The following is a 14,413-nucleotide window of genomic DNA, read 5'->3' on the forward strand; positions in this document are numbered from 1 at the left end:
AGGAAAAGGAGGAGGAAGTGAGAAGGCCGGGATGGGGCAGGAGGGAAGGACCAGATGGAGAGGAGGGGAAGGAGCTGGGAAGGGAAGGAAGCGACAAGAGGAGAAGGGGCTGAGAGGGAGCAAACACAGACCACACAGAGACTGACACGCGTGTTCACAGCAGCACATCGGCACAGAGACTGACACGCGTGTTCATGGCAGCACGTCCGCACAGAGACTGACACTCGTGTTCCCCGCAGCACATCCCCACAGACACTGACACATGTGTCCACCGCAGCACACTTCACAATCGCCAAGATGTGGGAGTGGCCAGGCGTCCACCAACAGATGGTGGACAGACCGCAAGGGCACATCCGTGCTGTGGAAGGTTGTTCAGCCCTGAGGAGCAGCAACACACACTACAGCTGGATGAACCTCAGAAACGTGACCCTCGGGGAGAGAAGCCAGACACAAGAAGCCATGTGCTGTCTGATCCTGTGAATGTGAAACGTCCAGAACAGGCAAATCCACGGAGATGGGAAGCACACTGGTGGCTGCAGGGGCTGGGGAGGGGACGGGGAGTGACCACAGGCTGGGGGCTTGAAACAGTGGAAGTTTATGCTCTCCCAGGTCTGGAGGCTGGAAGTCCAAAATCCAGGTGTGGCAGGGCCACGCTCCCTCTGGAGGTGCAAGGGTAGGGTCCTTCCTGCCTCTTCCAGCTCCTGGGGCCCCAGGTGTCCCTGGGCTGTGGCCGCGCCCCTCCACTCTCTGCCTCTGTCCTCACACGGCGTCTCCCCTGTGTCTCTGTGACCCTTCTTGTCAGAAGGACACCAGTCACTGGATCCAGGGCCCGCCCCCATCCTGTGTGACCTCCTCTGAACTAATCTCCTCCTCACAGACCTGCTTCCAGATAAGGCCACCTTCACAGGCTCACAGGGGATGTGAGTTTTGGAGGACGCTGTTCACCCCTTCCCAAAGCAGGTGCCTGGGGAGGACGACACCTTGAGTCACTTGTCCTCTGGATCAGTCACTTTATCATCGGTTCCTGGCACTTTTCTGAGCTGGAAGAGAACTTGGATCATCCACTAGGCCGAAGCACCCAAGGGATGTGGAAGCCCAGATCTGTGCCTCAGTTTCCTCATTTGTCCAAGAGGAGTGACAGTACCACGCCTACTTCTGGGTTGTCACAGATGTGAGAAGGAGCCCTCTGAAAGACTGAAGACAGTGGGCCCACTGGTGCCACTGACCCCAGGCGAGGGCATCTGCCGGGAGGGGGCGGATGGAGTGCTGGTGAGGGGTGAGCCCATCCAGGACAGGGACCCAACACAAGTCTCCCACCAGGCATCGTGCGGACCCCGGGCAGTGCCCCATCTTCTCTCCTATCATCCTCCTGTCTGCCCTCCCGCTTGCCGTCGGCTCTGGGGCCCCAGCACACACATAGTAGGTACTCAACAAGTGCACGGATGGACGGGCAGGGGAACCTCCTGGAGAATCCCCAGGCCCGTCTGAGCCCCTTGGTCACTGGTGACAGCTGGGTACCCAACACCGTGTCCTGAGGACCCAGGATAGAGTATTGAGACCTTCGGTTCCCAGCAGGCCCGCCCTCGGGGAGGAGCTCTGGTTGGGGAGAAACAAGGAACAGCGGCTGGGGGAAAATCAAGTCTGAACTGGGTGGGGAGGGCCCGTGAGGCTGCAGACCCCAGCAGAATTACACGCCCACTTCTCCGCGGACGGACAGACCACTGTGGGCTGGGTCTGGGGGGCAGGCCTGCCCTCGTCCAGGCTATGGAAGCTGTCGAGTTGGCTCACTGCGCTGTCTGGCCCGACTGCAGAGGGGACGGAAGGTGGGGCCCTCCTGGGACGAGGCTGAATGCAGAACATCGGCAGACACTGAGGGGAACAGGCTGCGCTCAGGCCACAGGATCTAGTCTCCCACCTTCCAGGCAGTGGTGCTCAGGGTGAGGTCCCTGCACCACCAGCAGCATTACCTGGGAGCGCTGGGAATGCAGGTTCCCAGGCCCTGTCCCAGACCTGCTGAGTCAGACACTCCGGGGCCACCAGGCCTTGGGGTTTTATCACACCTTGCAAAGACCGTATTTCCAAATAAGGTCACGTTCCCAGGTTCTGGATGGACAAAGTTTGGGGGGACACCAGTCAGTCCAGTACAGGTGCGAAGGGTGGAATTGTGGGGACACAGGCAGGCCACCCCACGCCCCACCCGCCCTGACATCTTGAGCATCTGTGGCCTTGTCTTACGTGGCCCTGTGGCTGTATATCCATCCCCCATGCTGTCTGCGAGAGATGGCGCCCCTGTTGGAGGAGCCGGGCCCCCTGCCCGCCCGCTGGTCAGCAGGGCACAGGAACGAGCTCGTCTCCGCGGCCTCCTCTCTGGGCGCTGGGCTGGTCATGGAGCTGGGGCACAGGGCCTGGTTCTCGGTGGAGCCCAGGAGCGAGGACGCCTAGGGCTCTCGCTGCCACCTCCGCCTTATCTCCCACCCAGCAGAGCCCCCGCAGGCTCACCCGGGGCCTCAGTGCCCCTGGAGCCGCACCCGTCCAGAGCTGCGCTGCTGGCTGAGTCCCGAGTCTCATTTACAAAGACCCTTCATGGCGCGCCGGGAGGTTCTCTGCTCTATTAAATGCACTCATCTTGATTTAATTTTATTTTCGGGTTGGCACAGCATGTTCTTTTTATATATGTGTGAACGTATATATGTAAATATATGTATGATATTGTTGCATTAACGTTTGTGGTATTTTTACTAAGCAAAGCTGTGGGAACCAAATAGTGGCCCCATCAGGCCATTCCCCCTTCGCTGACTCGTGCCATGTGTGTTGGGGGCTCCGAGCACATGGGTGCAGAATGCCTTCTCTCCGGGAGCGGACGGTCTTGGGGGAGACGGTGACGCAGGACGCCCATCACCAGAACGTCGGATGGGTGCTGCGACGCCAGGTCCTGGACGCCGGGACAGGGGTCATGGCCGGGGGCGAGGCCCAGTCCGCAGGATCTCCAGGAGTGAGATGACTCAGCCACATCCCCATGCTGGCGTGGAGGCGCAGCAGGGTCTCCAGGCTCCGGGTCTGAAAGTGGTGTCCCTGCTCTCACCCTCCAGCGGGGCCCCGGCCACACGAGCGAGGAGCAGACCCCGCCCAGAAGGTGCTGTGTCCCGTGGGCCCTCCCGGGAGCAGACCCACCTCGCCCCAGGTCAGCGGGGAGTCTTTATTTCCTAGGGTTCAGGCCCAAATCAGAAGTGTGTGCTGCGACAGCATTGGCCTCCGTCGGCCTTTCAGATGCATCCCCGCTGGAAGAGGCTGTCAGAGCCGAGCCACGTGTCCGTCAGGGATAGAGGGGACCCGGAGGGACGGCACACTGGTGTTTACACGCATGCGGCAGGGACGCAGGTGCAGAGATGCTTTGGAATGACGCCCCATCAGCCTGACTTCTGGGGGGTGTAAGCTGAGTTCTGTGAGGCGGGCACCTGTGTAATAAATAGTCACATTATTCCTCTGAGTGAGGAGCATCACACTTGCTACCTTAAAAGACGGTCTCGTGCACTGTTAGGTTTCCCTGTAACTGTCGTGCGCGCAGCCTTGTCCAACCCTCCTGCCACGCTGGGCCGCGGACTTGGGCACAGCTGTCGCTCATGGGCTCCAACCGCTCTTCCCCCACAACCACCCACAGCTCCCCACCCACTGTGGCCCGGCCCCTCCCTCTGCCCTGAGCCACCTGCCCTGCCTTGCCTCTGTCAGGCCACCTTCCTGCCGCCCTGTCTTCTGGTCCCAGGCTATGTTTAGGCTTGGCGTTCGTCCGCGTCTGTCCCGTCGACTGCAGTAACCATCAGGAACGCAGAGATGAGCCGTCAGCAGGCCGCAGAGAATGTTCCGTCTCACATCCTCCTCAGGACGGATGCCCACCACAAGCCATCCAAAGCTCGGCCTTGAGAAAAACCCCCACAGAACTGCCCCGGGCCCTGTCCCAGACCCTCGATGCTGGTCTTCAGGGTCATTCTTGCCCCATCTAGTTGTCTTCGCTGAACTGCTTTGCATGGCCGCAGCGGCCTCCTTGGAGGGTCTTCACAAGGAGCCCTGGAGGAAACCTGCCAGGCCGAGAGAGAAACTTCCTTCAGGTCCAGGGCCTGCCCTGGCTGACGCTCTCCTGAGCCATGGGTTCAGTTTGGTCTGAGGTACTCCCTGAACCACATCAGCAATGCTCCCTACTTTCCCTGGCTGCCAGGGAGCTCACATCCACTGGTGTCCCAGGCACACACTCTCTGTGTCAACCTGTCCCACCCCCAGCCTTCCTCCTTTTCCAGTTCCCTCCTTTCCTCGTGACCTTAAGTTGTTGCATCATCGGTTCATTTATCAGCCTGCTCTTACTAGAAGGCGATGGCATACGAGATGGACAAATGCTCTGAGACAAGTGGGACTGGAGACATGAATGAGCCTGCCCTCCTCTGGCCCAGCCTCATCTGCCAGCCTCGGCCTTTCCAAATCTCCGTCCTTGAGGCCTCCTCATTCACAGGTGCCTCCCACCAGCTTTGGGACACCCCAGGGCTCAGTCTCCCTGGCTCCGTTCACAGCCCCTAAAACATACGTGATTTTTGGCATTCCATCCTCTGTGATGTGAGCACACTGTGTGCCCCAGGGCGGGGGCCGTCCCAGGCTTGGTGTCCAAAGGCACGGGAGGTTCAGGATGGACATTGTCTGCTCGGGTCCCCGCCAGACACAGGGCTTTGGGGACGCTCCGTCTGGTCCGCTCTGATGCTTGTTTGCCAGCTGATGACCCCAGGTCCCCAGGATTAGGGGAATGCACAGTGTGGCCCCGCCCTCGGCCAGCTGGGGGAAGGTCTGGGTATTTCACATGATGACCCCGTGACGGTGGGGGGTGCTTTGTCAGGGCTGAATTGTCGCTCAGACCCCCTGGGGCTGGGGGCATGCTGGGAGCGGGAAGTGACTGCTGATGGGTACGGGCCTGCTGTCGGGGTGATGGAAATGTTCTGGAACTAGATGGAGGTGCTGGCTGCCCAACATTGTGACTGTACTGGTGCCACCAAAGTGTGGGCTTGAAAATGGTTCACTTCATCTTATGTCAGTTTCATCTCAAAAGAACAAAAGGAAAAAGAAAACCTCAAAATAATCCTAGTTGGACACAAAATGTCCAGAATAGGCAAATTTAGTTAGACAGAGAGTAGCCTGTGGTTGCCAGGGCTGGTGGGGCGACTGACAGAGCGAATGGGGTGCTTTTTGGTGATGAAAATGCTCTAAACCTGATTGTGGTGGTGGTTGCAGAACTCTGAGAATACGCTGAAAAGCACTGAGTTGGGCGTTATACACGGGTAAATTCTAAGGCATGTGAATTATATCTCAGTAAAACGGTTATTACCAAAAACAAGACAAAGACTATCCATGGAACCTTATGGAGAGAAGCTGTGTCACTGCGGCAGAGGTGAGCTTGGGCCCCTGGGCGGTTCTGGGCGAGGTTGAGAGCCCACCGATCCGCCTGCCTCGGTCGCTGAGCTTCCTTCTCCTCGGGGACCAGCTGTGTGTGGACAGACCATCCCCGCTGTGGGGCCCTCGGCCCCTGGCACTCTGATGAGGGCCGTGCGCTCTGCTTGGGGAGAGAAAAGCATGCGGGGCATTCTGAGCGCAATTTCAGGGGAGGCCCCAGTGCAGAGCCCCCCGAGGGGTCGCTCAGGGCCTCTGTCAGCCTTGGGTCTCTGAGTCAGGGCATCCGCGCTGCCTCTCGCTTTCTGGGCTGGGGCGGCCCCCCCAGGGTCTCAGCCCACGAGAGATGGGGCAGGATGGGGGAGAAGTGGCCAGGAGCTGGGGCTCCTGCCACCTGCCGTCCTGTCCTGTCCTCCGTCACTGACGCTCTGGCCCTGAGCTGCAGCCTGGGACAGCTGTGGCCTCGCGCTGGCCCTCGCCCAGTCAGACTTCCGCCCTCGTTTCTGATGTGTTGACGCGGAAGGCTCTCGAGGTACACACGTGCCTCTATCAGCCTGCAACTTAGCGCCGGGGCAGGAAAGCCCAAATTTGCCATAAACTCGTGGCTGTGACCTTTAGGGACCACGAGCCTGGAACACACTGGCTTCAGGTAGGGGAGATGGTCAGGAGCCCGTGGGCTGGGGAGGGGCTGGGGGTGGGCCAGAGGGCTGCAGCGATGACTTATCAATTGATTTGTTGTTATTGATAAATTATTAGTCATTAGTGCTTTCTTTCTTTATTTCTTTTTTTTTTAAAGATTTTTTAATTTTTTCCTTTTTCTCCCCAAAGCCCCCCAGTACATAGTTGTATATTCTTCGTTGTGGGTCCTTCTAGTTGTGGTATGTGGGACGCTGCCTCAGCGTGGTTTGATGAGCAGTGCCATGTCCGCGCCCAGGATTCGAACCAACGAAACACTGGGCCGCCTGCAGCAGAGCGCGCAAACCTAACCACTCGGCCACGGGGCCAGCCCCTATTTATTTCTCGAAGATTGGCACCTGAGCTAACAACTGTTGCCAATCTTTTTTTTCTTTCTGCTTTATTTCCCCAAATCCCCCCGGTACATAGTTGTATATCTTAGTTGCACATCCTTCTAGTTGTGTCATGTGGGACAGCGCCTCAGCAGACTTAACCGCTCAGCCACAGGGCCGGCCCCATAATTAGTGCTTTATTAATGGCTTTGTCTCCATGAGGTTCCTGCCCCTCTTCTGTTGTAATTACAACCATGGGGTTCCCAAGGAATCTTCTAGAAGGTGGTGCTTCTTGGCTTCTGCCCCTGGGAGACATGGGGTTGCAGCTATCTTGAGTGATGGCCGTCTTTTCCCAGTTTCTAGGAGAGAGAATTATGTGGAGGGCAGAATTTTCTCAGTGCTACATTTTGCACGTAGGTTTCCTTCAAGCTCCGGGGCCTGCTCCCGGGCGATGCCACAGGTGGCGGGATGTGGCAGCGCCGGGAGAGGGGCATTAATGGGAACCTGGAGCCTGCTGAGAGGCATCGTCGGCTGCGTGCTCTGTTTCCTGGACGTACGTTCGTGCTGATTTACCGGATGTGTGCATAGGTCATATGTCTGTTTTCTAGTTAGCGCAGTGGAATTTTGAGAAAGGAGACCTGCTTACTCGGGCGGAGGGTGGGGTCTCCAGGTTAAGCCCGTGGACTGTGAGTACCGTGGGAATTGGGAGCGTTGGGCTGCTGAGAAGAAGCCTGAGGAGACCTCCGAGGGACAGGCTGCCCCTTGCCTTGGGGGTTTGGTCTTCGTGCCTTGCTTTCCCCGGTGTTGGGAAGCAGGCCCCCTGGAGCCGGGACACCAGGCAGGAAAGAAATGGAAAAACGAGGCAGGTGGGATGCAGAGTCGCCACATCGACCTGCCTTGGGCACCAGTCCAGCCCTCCTTCTACAAAGGGAGGAAGGTCTCATGTGGGACTCAGCTGGGGACAGACAGGGTCTCAAGCTGAGACTACTCACACCCTGGGGTTGCGAGGTGGAGTCGCTGGGACCACTGGGCAGGGAGATTGTCTCGCTAGAAGTTTCAGGGCCATGTCATCAGGCTTATTTGGTGGCTCCTGTCACTGCCTCCACCCTCGGGTGTGGCATCACCGGGTCTGGGCTCTTGTCACACGTATGTGGAATGTTTACTGACATGGGGGCAAATCCATGTTGATCATGTCCCCACATCTGGCCTGTGTTTAGGGACTTCACCCCCCCGCCCCGTCACCGCGCCATGAGATTGGTGGTGTCACTGACTCCATTTGACCAAAAGGGAAACTGAGGCACAGAGGGGTGTGGACCTCTCCCAGGCCTCGCAGCTCCTCCGTAGAGGGGCCACTGCTGTGCTCTGAGTGACACCATCACCCACATTGAGATGCTGACAGCAGGCGGGCCTCATCTCTAGGTGGAGCCTGCCCATTACTGCTCAAGGGCCGGGACGGTGTGGCCGCTCATGCCACGGAGACACTCTGCCTGTTGGGTGGCGGGTGCAGCTACCCCCAGCTGTTCGTTTCTGGTCAGGTCAACACTGATTAAGCACCTGCTCGCCCCAGAGGCTCTGAGACACGTCACCCGTGGGTCTGGCCTCCAGTCTGTGGACACGACACAGGGAAGGAGGGGCGCTCCCTGCAGCAGGACCTGGAGCTCTGCCCTTAGATGCAGGACACCCCTCCCAGACCAGGGCCTGCGCTGGGGAGGGTTTGTCCCGTGCCCAGAGAGGCTGGCAGGCACTCTGGCCTGGTTGGCTGGCGCCCAGTGATGTTGCTGAACGAATGAATGAACAAACAAGTGAGAGATCTGCAGGTCTAGGGGCAGACCCCAGGGTGCCCGACATCCTGTCCTGGCCCAGGCCGCTGTGGGGGGGTCCATCAGTGGCCACCAGGCCTCCCTCTGTGCCTCTGTCGCTTCACCGCCCTCCCTGTCTCTCCCGCCCAGGACCTCCCACTCGAGGGCCAAGGCCGAGGCGGCCCTCACGGCAGCCCAGAAGGCCCAGGAGGAAGCGCGGATCGCCAGGATCACTGCCAAAGAGTTCTCACCTTCCTTCCAGCACAGGGAAAACGGTGAGTCGGGGCGCCACGCGGGGCGGCCAGCTGGCTGTCCTCCGAAGTCACGTTCTGCCCCGGAAGCCCCGTCGCCGTGCTGCCATCTCTCCTCGTGTTTGCTTCTCCTTTGTGATGGCGCGTTGTTGGTGTGTGGAGCCTGGGCACATGCCTCCCTCAGACACGCCCGTCGGAGCGTGCGTGGTCATCATCCCTCCCCGCCTCCCTGCTGTGTGTCCCTGCGTGCATCGCTCTCCTGCTTTCTGTGAACATCCACATGCTCTGCGTGTGCCTGTGCTGCCTCCCCCTGCCCTTCCCCCTCGTGTCACTCTAGAACTTTCTGTGATGGTGGAACTATTCTGTAACTGCTCTCTCCAGTGAGGTAGCTACCAGCCACGAGGGAACTGCGGCTGCTGCAGCTGAGGACCTGGATCTTTGGTTTTGTTTAGTCTTAACTAATCTACATTTAAATGTAAATTGCTACGTGTGACAAGCAGGGGCTGTGCAGCCAGGCTCTGGAACAATGATGGGAAGGAGCTAGAAGCTGCAGCAAGTTAGCCAGATCATGACCCTCATCCTTTCCTGGGGGGCGGCAGGGAATGGCCTGGGGGAGGCCGGAATGGCTAGAAGGGGGTCACTGATGATGAGAGAGAGGCTGGCTGAGGCTGAGATCTTGCAGGCTGGACCGCCACCCGTCTCCCACCCTGCTTCCCTTTGGGCCTCACTCGGGGGCTGCCTCCGCACCAGGAAGTCCCGGAGGCCAGGTTAGGCCCGCTTCCCTCGGATCCGCGCTTCCACGGGCTGCAGCTCAGGCACAGAGTGGGAGCTGCTCCAGGTTTTAGGATGGAATCTCCCACGTTGCGGTCTGTGTTCTGAGACCACACCCTGAGCTGGGCCCCCGGAACCCTGCAGCTCCCGGCCTTGCTGGTAGGGGTCCTGGCCTTTGGGGCAGCCAAGGAGGCCAGGCCTACTTCTGGGAGGCAGAAGGACCTGAGTGGGCTTGGAAACCCCAGGACACAAGATAGAGGACAAAAAATGTTAGAATTCAGCTGCAAATGCTCGCTTTTCTGCCCTGCATTTCCACAATGATGTTTCCAGGAATGTCATGTGCTCTGAAACTAATTTTAGCTGAGAATGATCTCCCAGCTGGTGGCTGTGATAGGGCACCAGCCTTCCTCTGGGGTGTGAGGTCTGCAGGCCAGCCGGGGCTGACCCCAGCACTGTTGGTGGACAGACGGCCTCCTGGGAAGGCCATGGGACCCTGCAGGGCTGTGTCCAGCCTTGCCTGGGCCCAGGGGGTTTAAGGCACAGGAGCCGGGCCACAAGGATGTCTCAGTCCCAATTGGGGCACGTCAGGGGAATGATGGTGGGGGTCCTGTGAGGGGACCAGGGCTCTCTTCCCACAGTGCAGCCAGTTCTCAGTTCCTTGGCCCCCACGGGGGAGAGGAGGGTGCTGCAGCCCAGCCCCGTGTCCCCACTCCGTGGCCAGAGGCACGGTTGTTGAATGAGATCTGCAGTTACCGGGCCACAGCCCTACATGACAGATGAGGTGTAGACTCAGAGGGGCTGACCACTTGCCCCAACTCATCCGGCTCCCCAGCACTCTCGCGTCTGATTCCTTCTCGAGGACCATGAGGGGCCTCCCTGGAGGCCTTTGCCCTTCCTTGAAACAGCCACGATGAGACCCCCAGAGGCAAGAGCAGAGGGCCTTTGGGTGGCACTCCCATGCCACCACTGGCACAGTGGACATCTCCTAATAAGTGGAGGGGCCCGGCCCCTGCTGTACCTGGGGATTTCTGGCCACGCCGAGGGTGCCGTGTCCACCATGGCCCTCTCCTGTCCCCACCTCAAATGCTCTGGACTGAAGTGGGGAGGGGCCCCAGCCCAGGCGGGGCAGGAAGACCATCCTGTTCTCTGACCTCGGGCCTGGCCCCCAGAGGTCCCAAGGCTCCCGAGACAGAGGTGTTCTGGGGAGACAGGGTGAGCGACCCCATGCCACGAGACCCCTTAGAAGGTCACCTAGCATGAGGCGCTTCCTTTCATCTTCAGGAGGGCCCTCTGGGGGGTGGACCTGAGACCCCACGGAGCAGGCTGGGCCCGAGTCCTTGCCTGCTCTCTGCACCTCGGGTCTCCCCTGCAGCCGGGGGCCCGGAGCCGCTGTCCCCCACTGCCCGGCTTGCCTGGTCATCCTTAAAGCACCCATGGGGTGGGGGGCTTGGGGGTCTGTGGAGGGGCTTCGGGACCTACTGTGCCCACACCCACTGGCGAGCGGTGAGTGCCCTGGCTGCCCGTCGCCCTGGCGTCCTGCCGTCCTCGGGTGAGAGCAGGACTCAGCACAGAACAGCCGAGTAACCGCCGCTGCTTCCCTTCTTCTCCCTAAAGGGCTCGAGTACCAGCGGCCGAAGCATCAGCTCTCCAGTGACGACATCGAGGTGATCTCCACGGGGACGCCCCTGCAGCAGGAGAGCCCCGAGCTGTACCGCAAAGGCACTACCCCTTCAGACCTGACCCCCGACGACAGCCCCCTGCAGAGCTTCCCTGCCAGCCCCTCGGCCACCCCGCCCCCAGCCCCCGCCACAAGGAACAAGGTCGCCCACTTCTCCCGGCAGGTCTCGGTGGATGAAGAGCGAGGTGGGGACATCCAGATGCTCCTGGAGGGCCGGGGAGGGGACTACGCCCGCAACAGCTGGGGCGAGGAGAAGGCCGGGGGCTCCAGGGGCATCCGCAGTGGCGCCCTCCGAAGCAGCCAGCCCGCAGATGACTTCCGCGCCCGGGGCTCGGGCCACAAGCAGCCCAGTAACCCCAAGCCCCGGGAGCGGCGGACGGAGTCGCCCCCCACGTTCTCCTGGACTTCCCACCACCGAGCCGGCAACCCCAGCTCTGGGGGCGCCAAGCTGCTGGAGTTGGACGAGGAGAAGCTGAGCAACTACGAGATGGAGATGAAGCCGCTGCTGAGGATGGACGCGTACATGCAGGACGTGCACCCCCAGAAAAGACGCTACAGCAAGGGGGGGGCCTGCCGGGGCCTGGGGGAGGACCACCGCTCCGAGGACCGGGGCTTTGGGGCGCAGAGACTGAGGTCCAAGGCCCAGAACAAGGAGAACGTCAGGCCGGCCTCATGCGCAGAGCCGGCCGTGCAGAGACTGGAGAGCCTGCGGCTGGGGGACAGGGCTGAGCCCCGGCTGCTGCGCTGGGACTTGACCTTCTCCCCACCCCAGAAGTCCTCGCCTGTGGCACTGGAGTCAGACGAGGAGAACGGGGACGAGCTCAAGTCCAGCACGGTGAGTGGGCACCGGCTGGTCCCGGGGGCGGAGTTGGGGGTGGTGAGAGCCCAGGCCCGTCCACCGTTTGCTTCCGCGGAACTGGGACATGACCCCTCAACACATGAAACCAGTTGGGGGGGCGGGGGGGTCTCCATCCCTATAGACAGGTCCCGATCCTTGAGAGGGTTACTCCCAGGCTGGACTCTTAGCGAAAGCACTTGGGCAGTTTTGGAAGCTCCCAGAAAGAAACCAGGCAGGATGAGACCCCTGTTCTCCCCCATACCTCCCCCCAACCTGCTCAACCCTCCCCGCTGCCCAGAAGGGTCCTCTCTGCTCTGGGCGGTGTCTCCTGGTAAGTAGCCCTTGTCATCAGTGTCTTTGAGGACTGTCCTGTGTCCTGGATAGGAACACGGAGGGCCAGACACAGATGGGAGGTAGGACAGCCGGCTGGGTGGTGGGGTCCGCTTGTCCGGAACACGTGTGTCCTGCTCCCACAAAGCCCACTCCTATGGGGCCGACGACAGAGTTATATGTGGGGCCATCCACCCCACGGCCCCTTTTCTGCCCGGCCGTGGTCCCCCTGTGGGCGTGGTCCCAGGGCCCCATGCTGGCATTCTCTGGGAGGTCATTAGAATGCAGCTTCTCTGGCCCACCCCAAGCCTACAGGGTCAGACGCTCAGGGTGGGCCATGATCCAGGTCTGTCAGGCCCTGAGGGGGACACCTGCGCTTCATGTGTCCCGACTGGCCCCTCTGGGATGGAGCATTGCTGCTGGGCAGGCTCCGTGTCTGCCCCGCCCCTGGGAGAAGTCGCATCCGTCATCCGTCATCCAGGTGTCCTGCCCTTAGAAGAGACGCTTCCAGTTGGAAGGTGGCTGGTGGCCCTGGAGGCCATTTCTGCCTCCCCCTGAAACCACTGTGAGCATCCATGTTGCTGGGCTGGGTCCTCAAGTGCTCCTGCCCTCCCTGTGCCCAAATCCTCGTGGCGAGCAGCCCCCATGTCCTCTTGCTGGGCCTTAAACACCAGCTCGCACTTACAACTCCATTTTCTGCAAGCCAGCAGCCGGAAATGTGTGTGACATGTATGTATATCATGTGTGTGTGCGTGCTCGTGTGTAAGCAGCCATGTGCATGTGTGTGCGTGATTTCAGGAATAGCCGAATGATGGGCAGGGGTGGGAGATGCAGGAAGGGTTCTATATTTAGCCCTCTCAACCGTGCTGGCACTTTTGGGTGCTTAAAAACAAAGCTCCCTCGGGCAGAGGTTCAGAGCTTCCAGCTGGGTGCCCGCAGTCACTCTGCAGGAGCAGCGCTTGGTCCCTGGGGGACCGGGCGCTTCCAGCAGTGGCCTCGGCGCTGCCCCTCCCCCTCATCCAGCAGGGTAGCCTCTGCACCCAGCACTGCAGAGGCATCAAGGATGCAGGCCCAGGGAAGGAGTGGCCCTGCTCCTCGTGCCCAGTCAGCCGGGGCCTCTGCTCCAAGGGGGTCGAGCGCTCCATGCCCAGGAAAGGCCAGAAGGCGAGATGAAGGCCTCCCGCCTGCTGCCCCCGGTGGAGCCACGGCCACAGGCCGTCAGCAGGGAGCACATGTAGCACCTGGGGGGAGCACTTCCTGAGGAAGACGTGCTCAGGGCTCACCCAGGGTGGGGCTTGGGGTTGCAGGCTGAATATAGGGGCCTCTCTCGGTGGACCACCTCTGAAATTCAGTGACAATGTCCAAAGTCCCAGCTGAATGGAGCTCGAGGCAACAGTTATGCAGGCGTCAGGTGTTTACTTAGGGTCCTGGGGCCATGGGGGCGGGGCGGGTGCTCAGGTTTTCAGAGCCGCAGGGAATTCCAAGACCAGGAGCTGCAGCCACCGAAGCAGGTGGCAGCCCTCCCTGGATGCTGACGTGAGGGGCTTGATGCTCTGAGCAGGCGGACATTCGGCGGACGTTCGGCCTGTGTCCTGAGCCGTGCACTGGCCTCCGGGGGGCATGGCCGAGAGCAGGCACCTCTGGGCGCGGCTCACCTCTCCTTCCTCTTTCTGTTCCAGGGCTCCGCTCCCATCCTGGTGGCCATGGTGATCTTGCTCAACATCGGAGTCGCCATTTTGTTTATTAACTTTTTCATCTGATGAGATTGTCGCGTTAGCAACAACGGTTGGTGTACAAAAGGGGACGTTACAAGGGAAGGACTGGAACTCGGACGGCCCCACGACTGCTTCCGAGTCCACAGAACACGATTGGGTATTACTCACAGTTTGCCTTTTTTTCTGGGTAATGTTTTTTGGATTTTAGCCAAAATTCTTTGCTTGTCTAACACTATGCTGTGTGGCATGGCAGAAGGAGGCCAGCACGCCGCCCCTCCAGCTTGACATGGAAAGAAAAGGGATCCTGGCCAATCAATGGCCAAAAAATAAATTGTCGTCATCATCACACTCCCGTCTGGGATGCGGAAAAGGAGGCAGCTGAGGAAGACCCCCGGAGGGTCCCGCTGTGCCGGGCGGGTGGGGAGCAGCTGCTGGGAGGTGGAAGGGGAAGGTCGGTCAACCCTGCCCTTCCTCTGGGATATTCCAGAACTCTTGTCTGGAATGGCGGGTGACAAGTACGGTGCGAGGCACGGGGAGGAAGGCATCCCATTCCAGCTGGCAGCAGCCTGGGCCTTTTCTGTTTTAAATCTGTGCTGCACTCTG

General features: G+C 60.2%; 1 protein-coding gene across 1 annotated transcript in view; it reads left to right on the plus strand.

Moving 5' to 3' along the window:
* JPH3 (junctophilin 3) overlaps nucleotides 1–13,855 on the plus strand; it is a 93,832-nt gene extending 79,977 nt beyond the window's left edge. The window contains exons 3-5 of the mRNA XM_046684151.1: nucleotides 8,378–8,502; nucleotides 10,864–11,762; nucleotides 13,775–13,855. Coding sequence (XP_046540107.1) covers nucleotides 8,378–8,502; nucleotides 10,864–11,762; nucleotides 13,775–13,855 — 1,105 coding nt within the window. The remainder of the gene's footprint in view (nucleotides 1–8,377; nucleotides 8,503–10,863; nucleotides 11,763–13,774) is intronic.
* Nucleotides 13,856–14,413: the final 558 nt, after the last annotated feature.

This window comes from Equus quagga, chromosome 13, assembly GCF_021613505.1.
Source record: "Equus quagga isolate Etosha38 chromosome 13, UCLA_HA_Equagga_1.0, whole genome shotgun sequence".
In the NCBI taxonomy this organism is placed as follows: domain Eukaryota; kingdom Metazoa; phylum Chordata; class Mammalia; order Perissodactyla; family Equidae; genus Equus; species Equus quagga.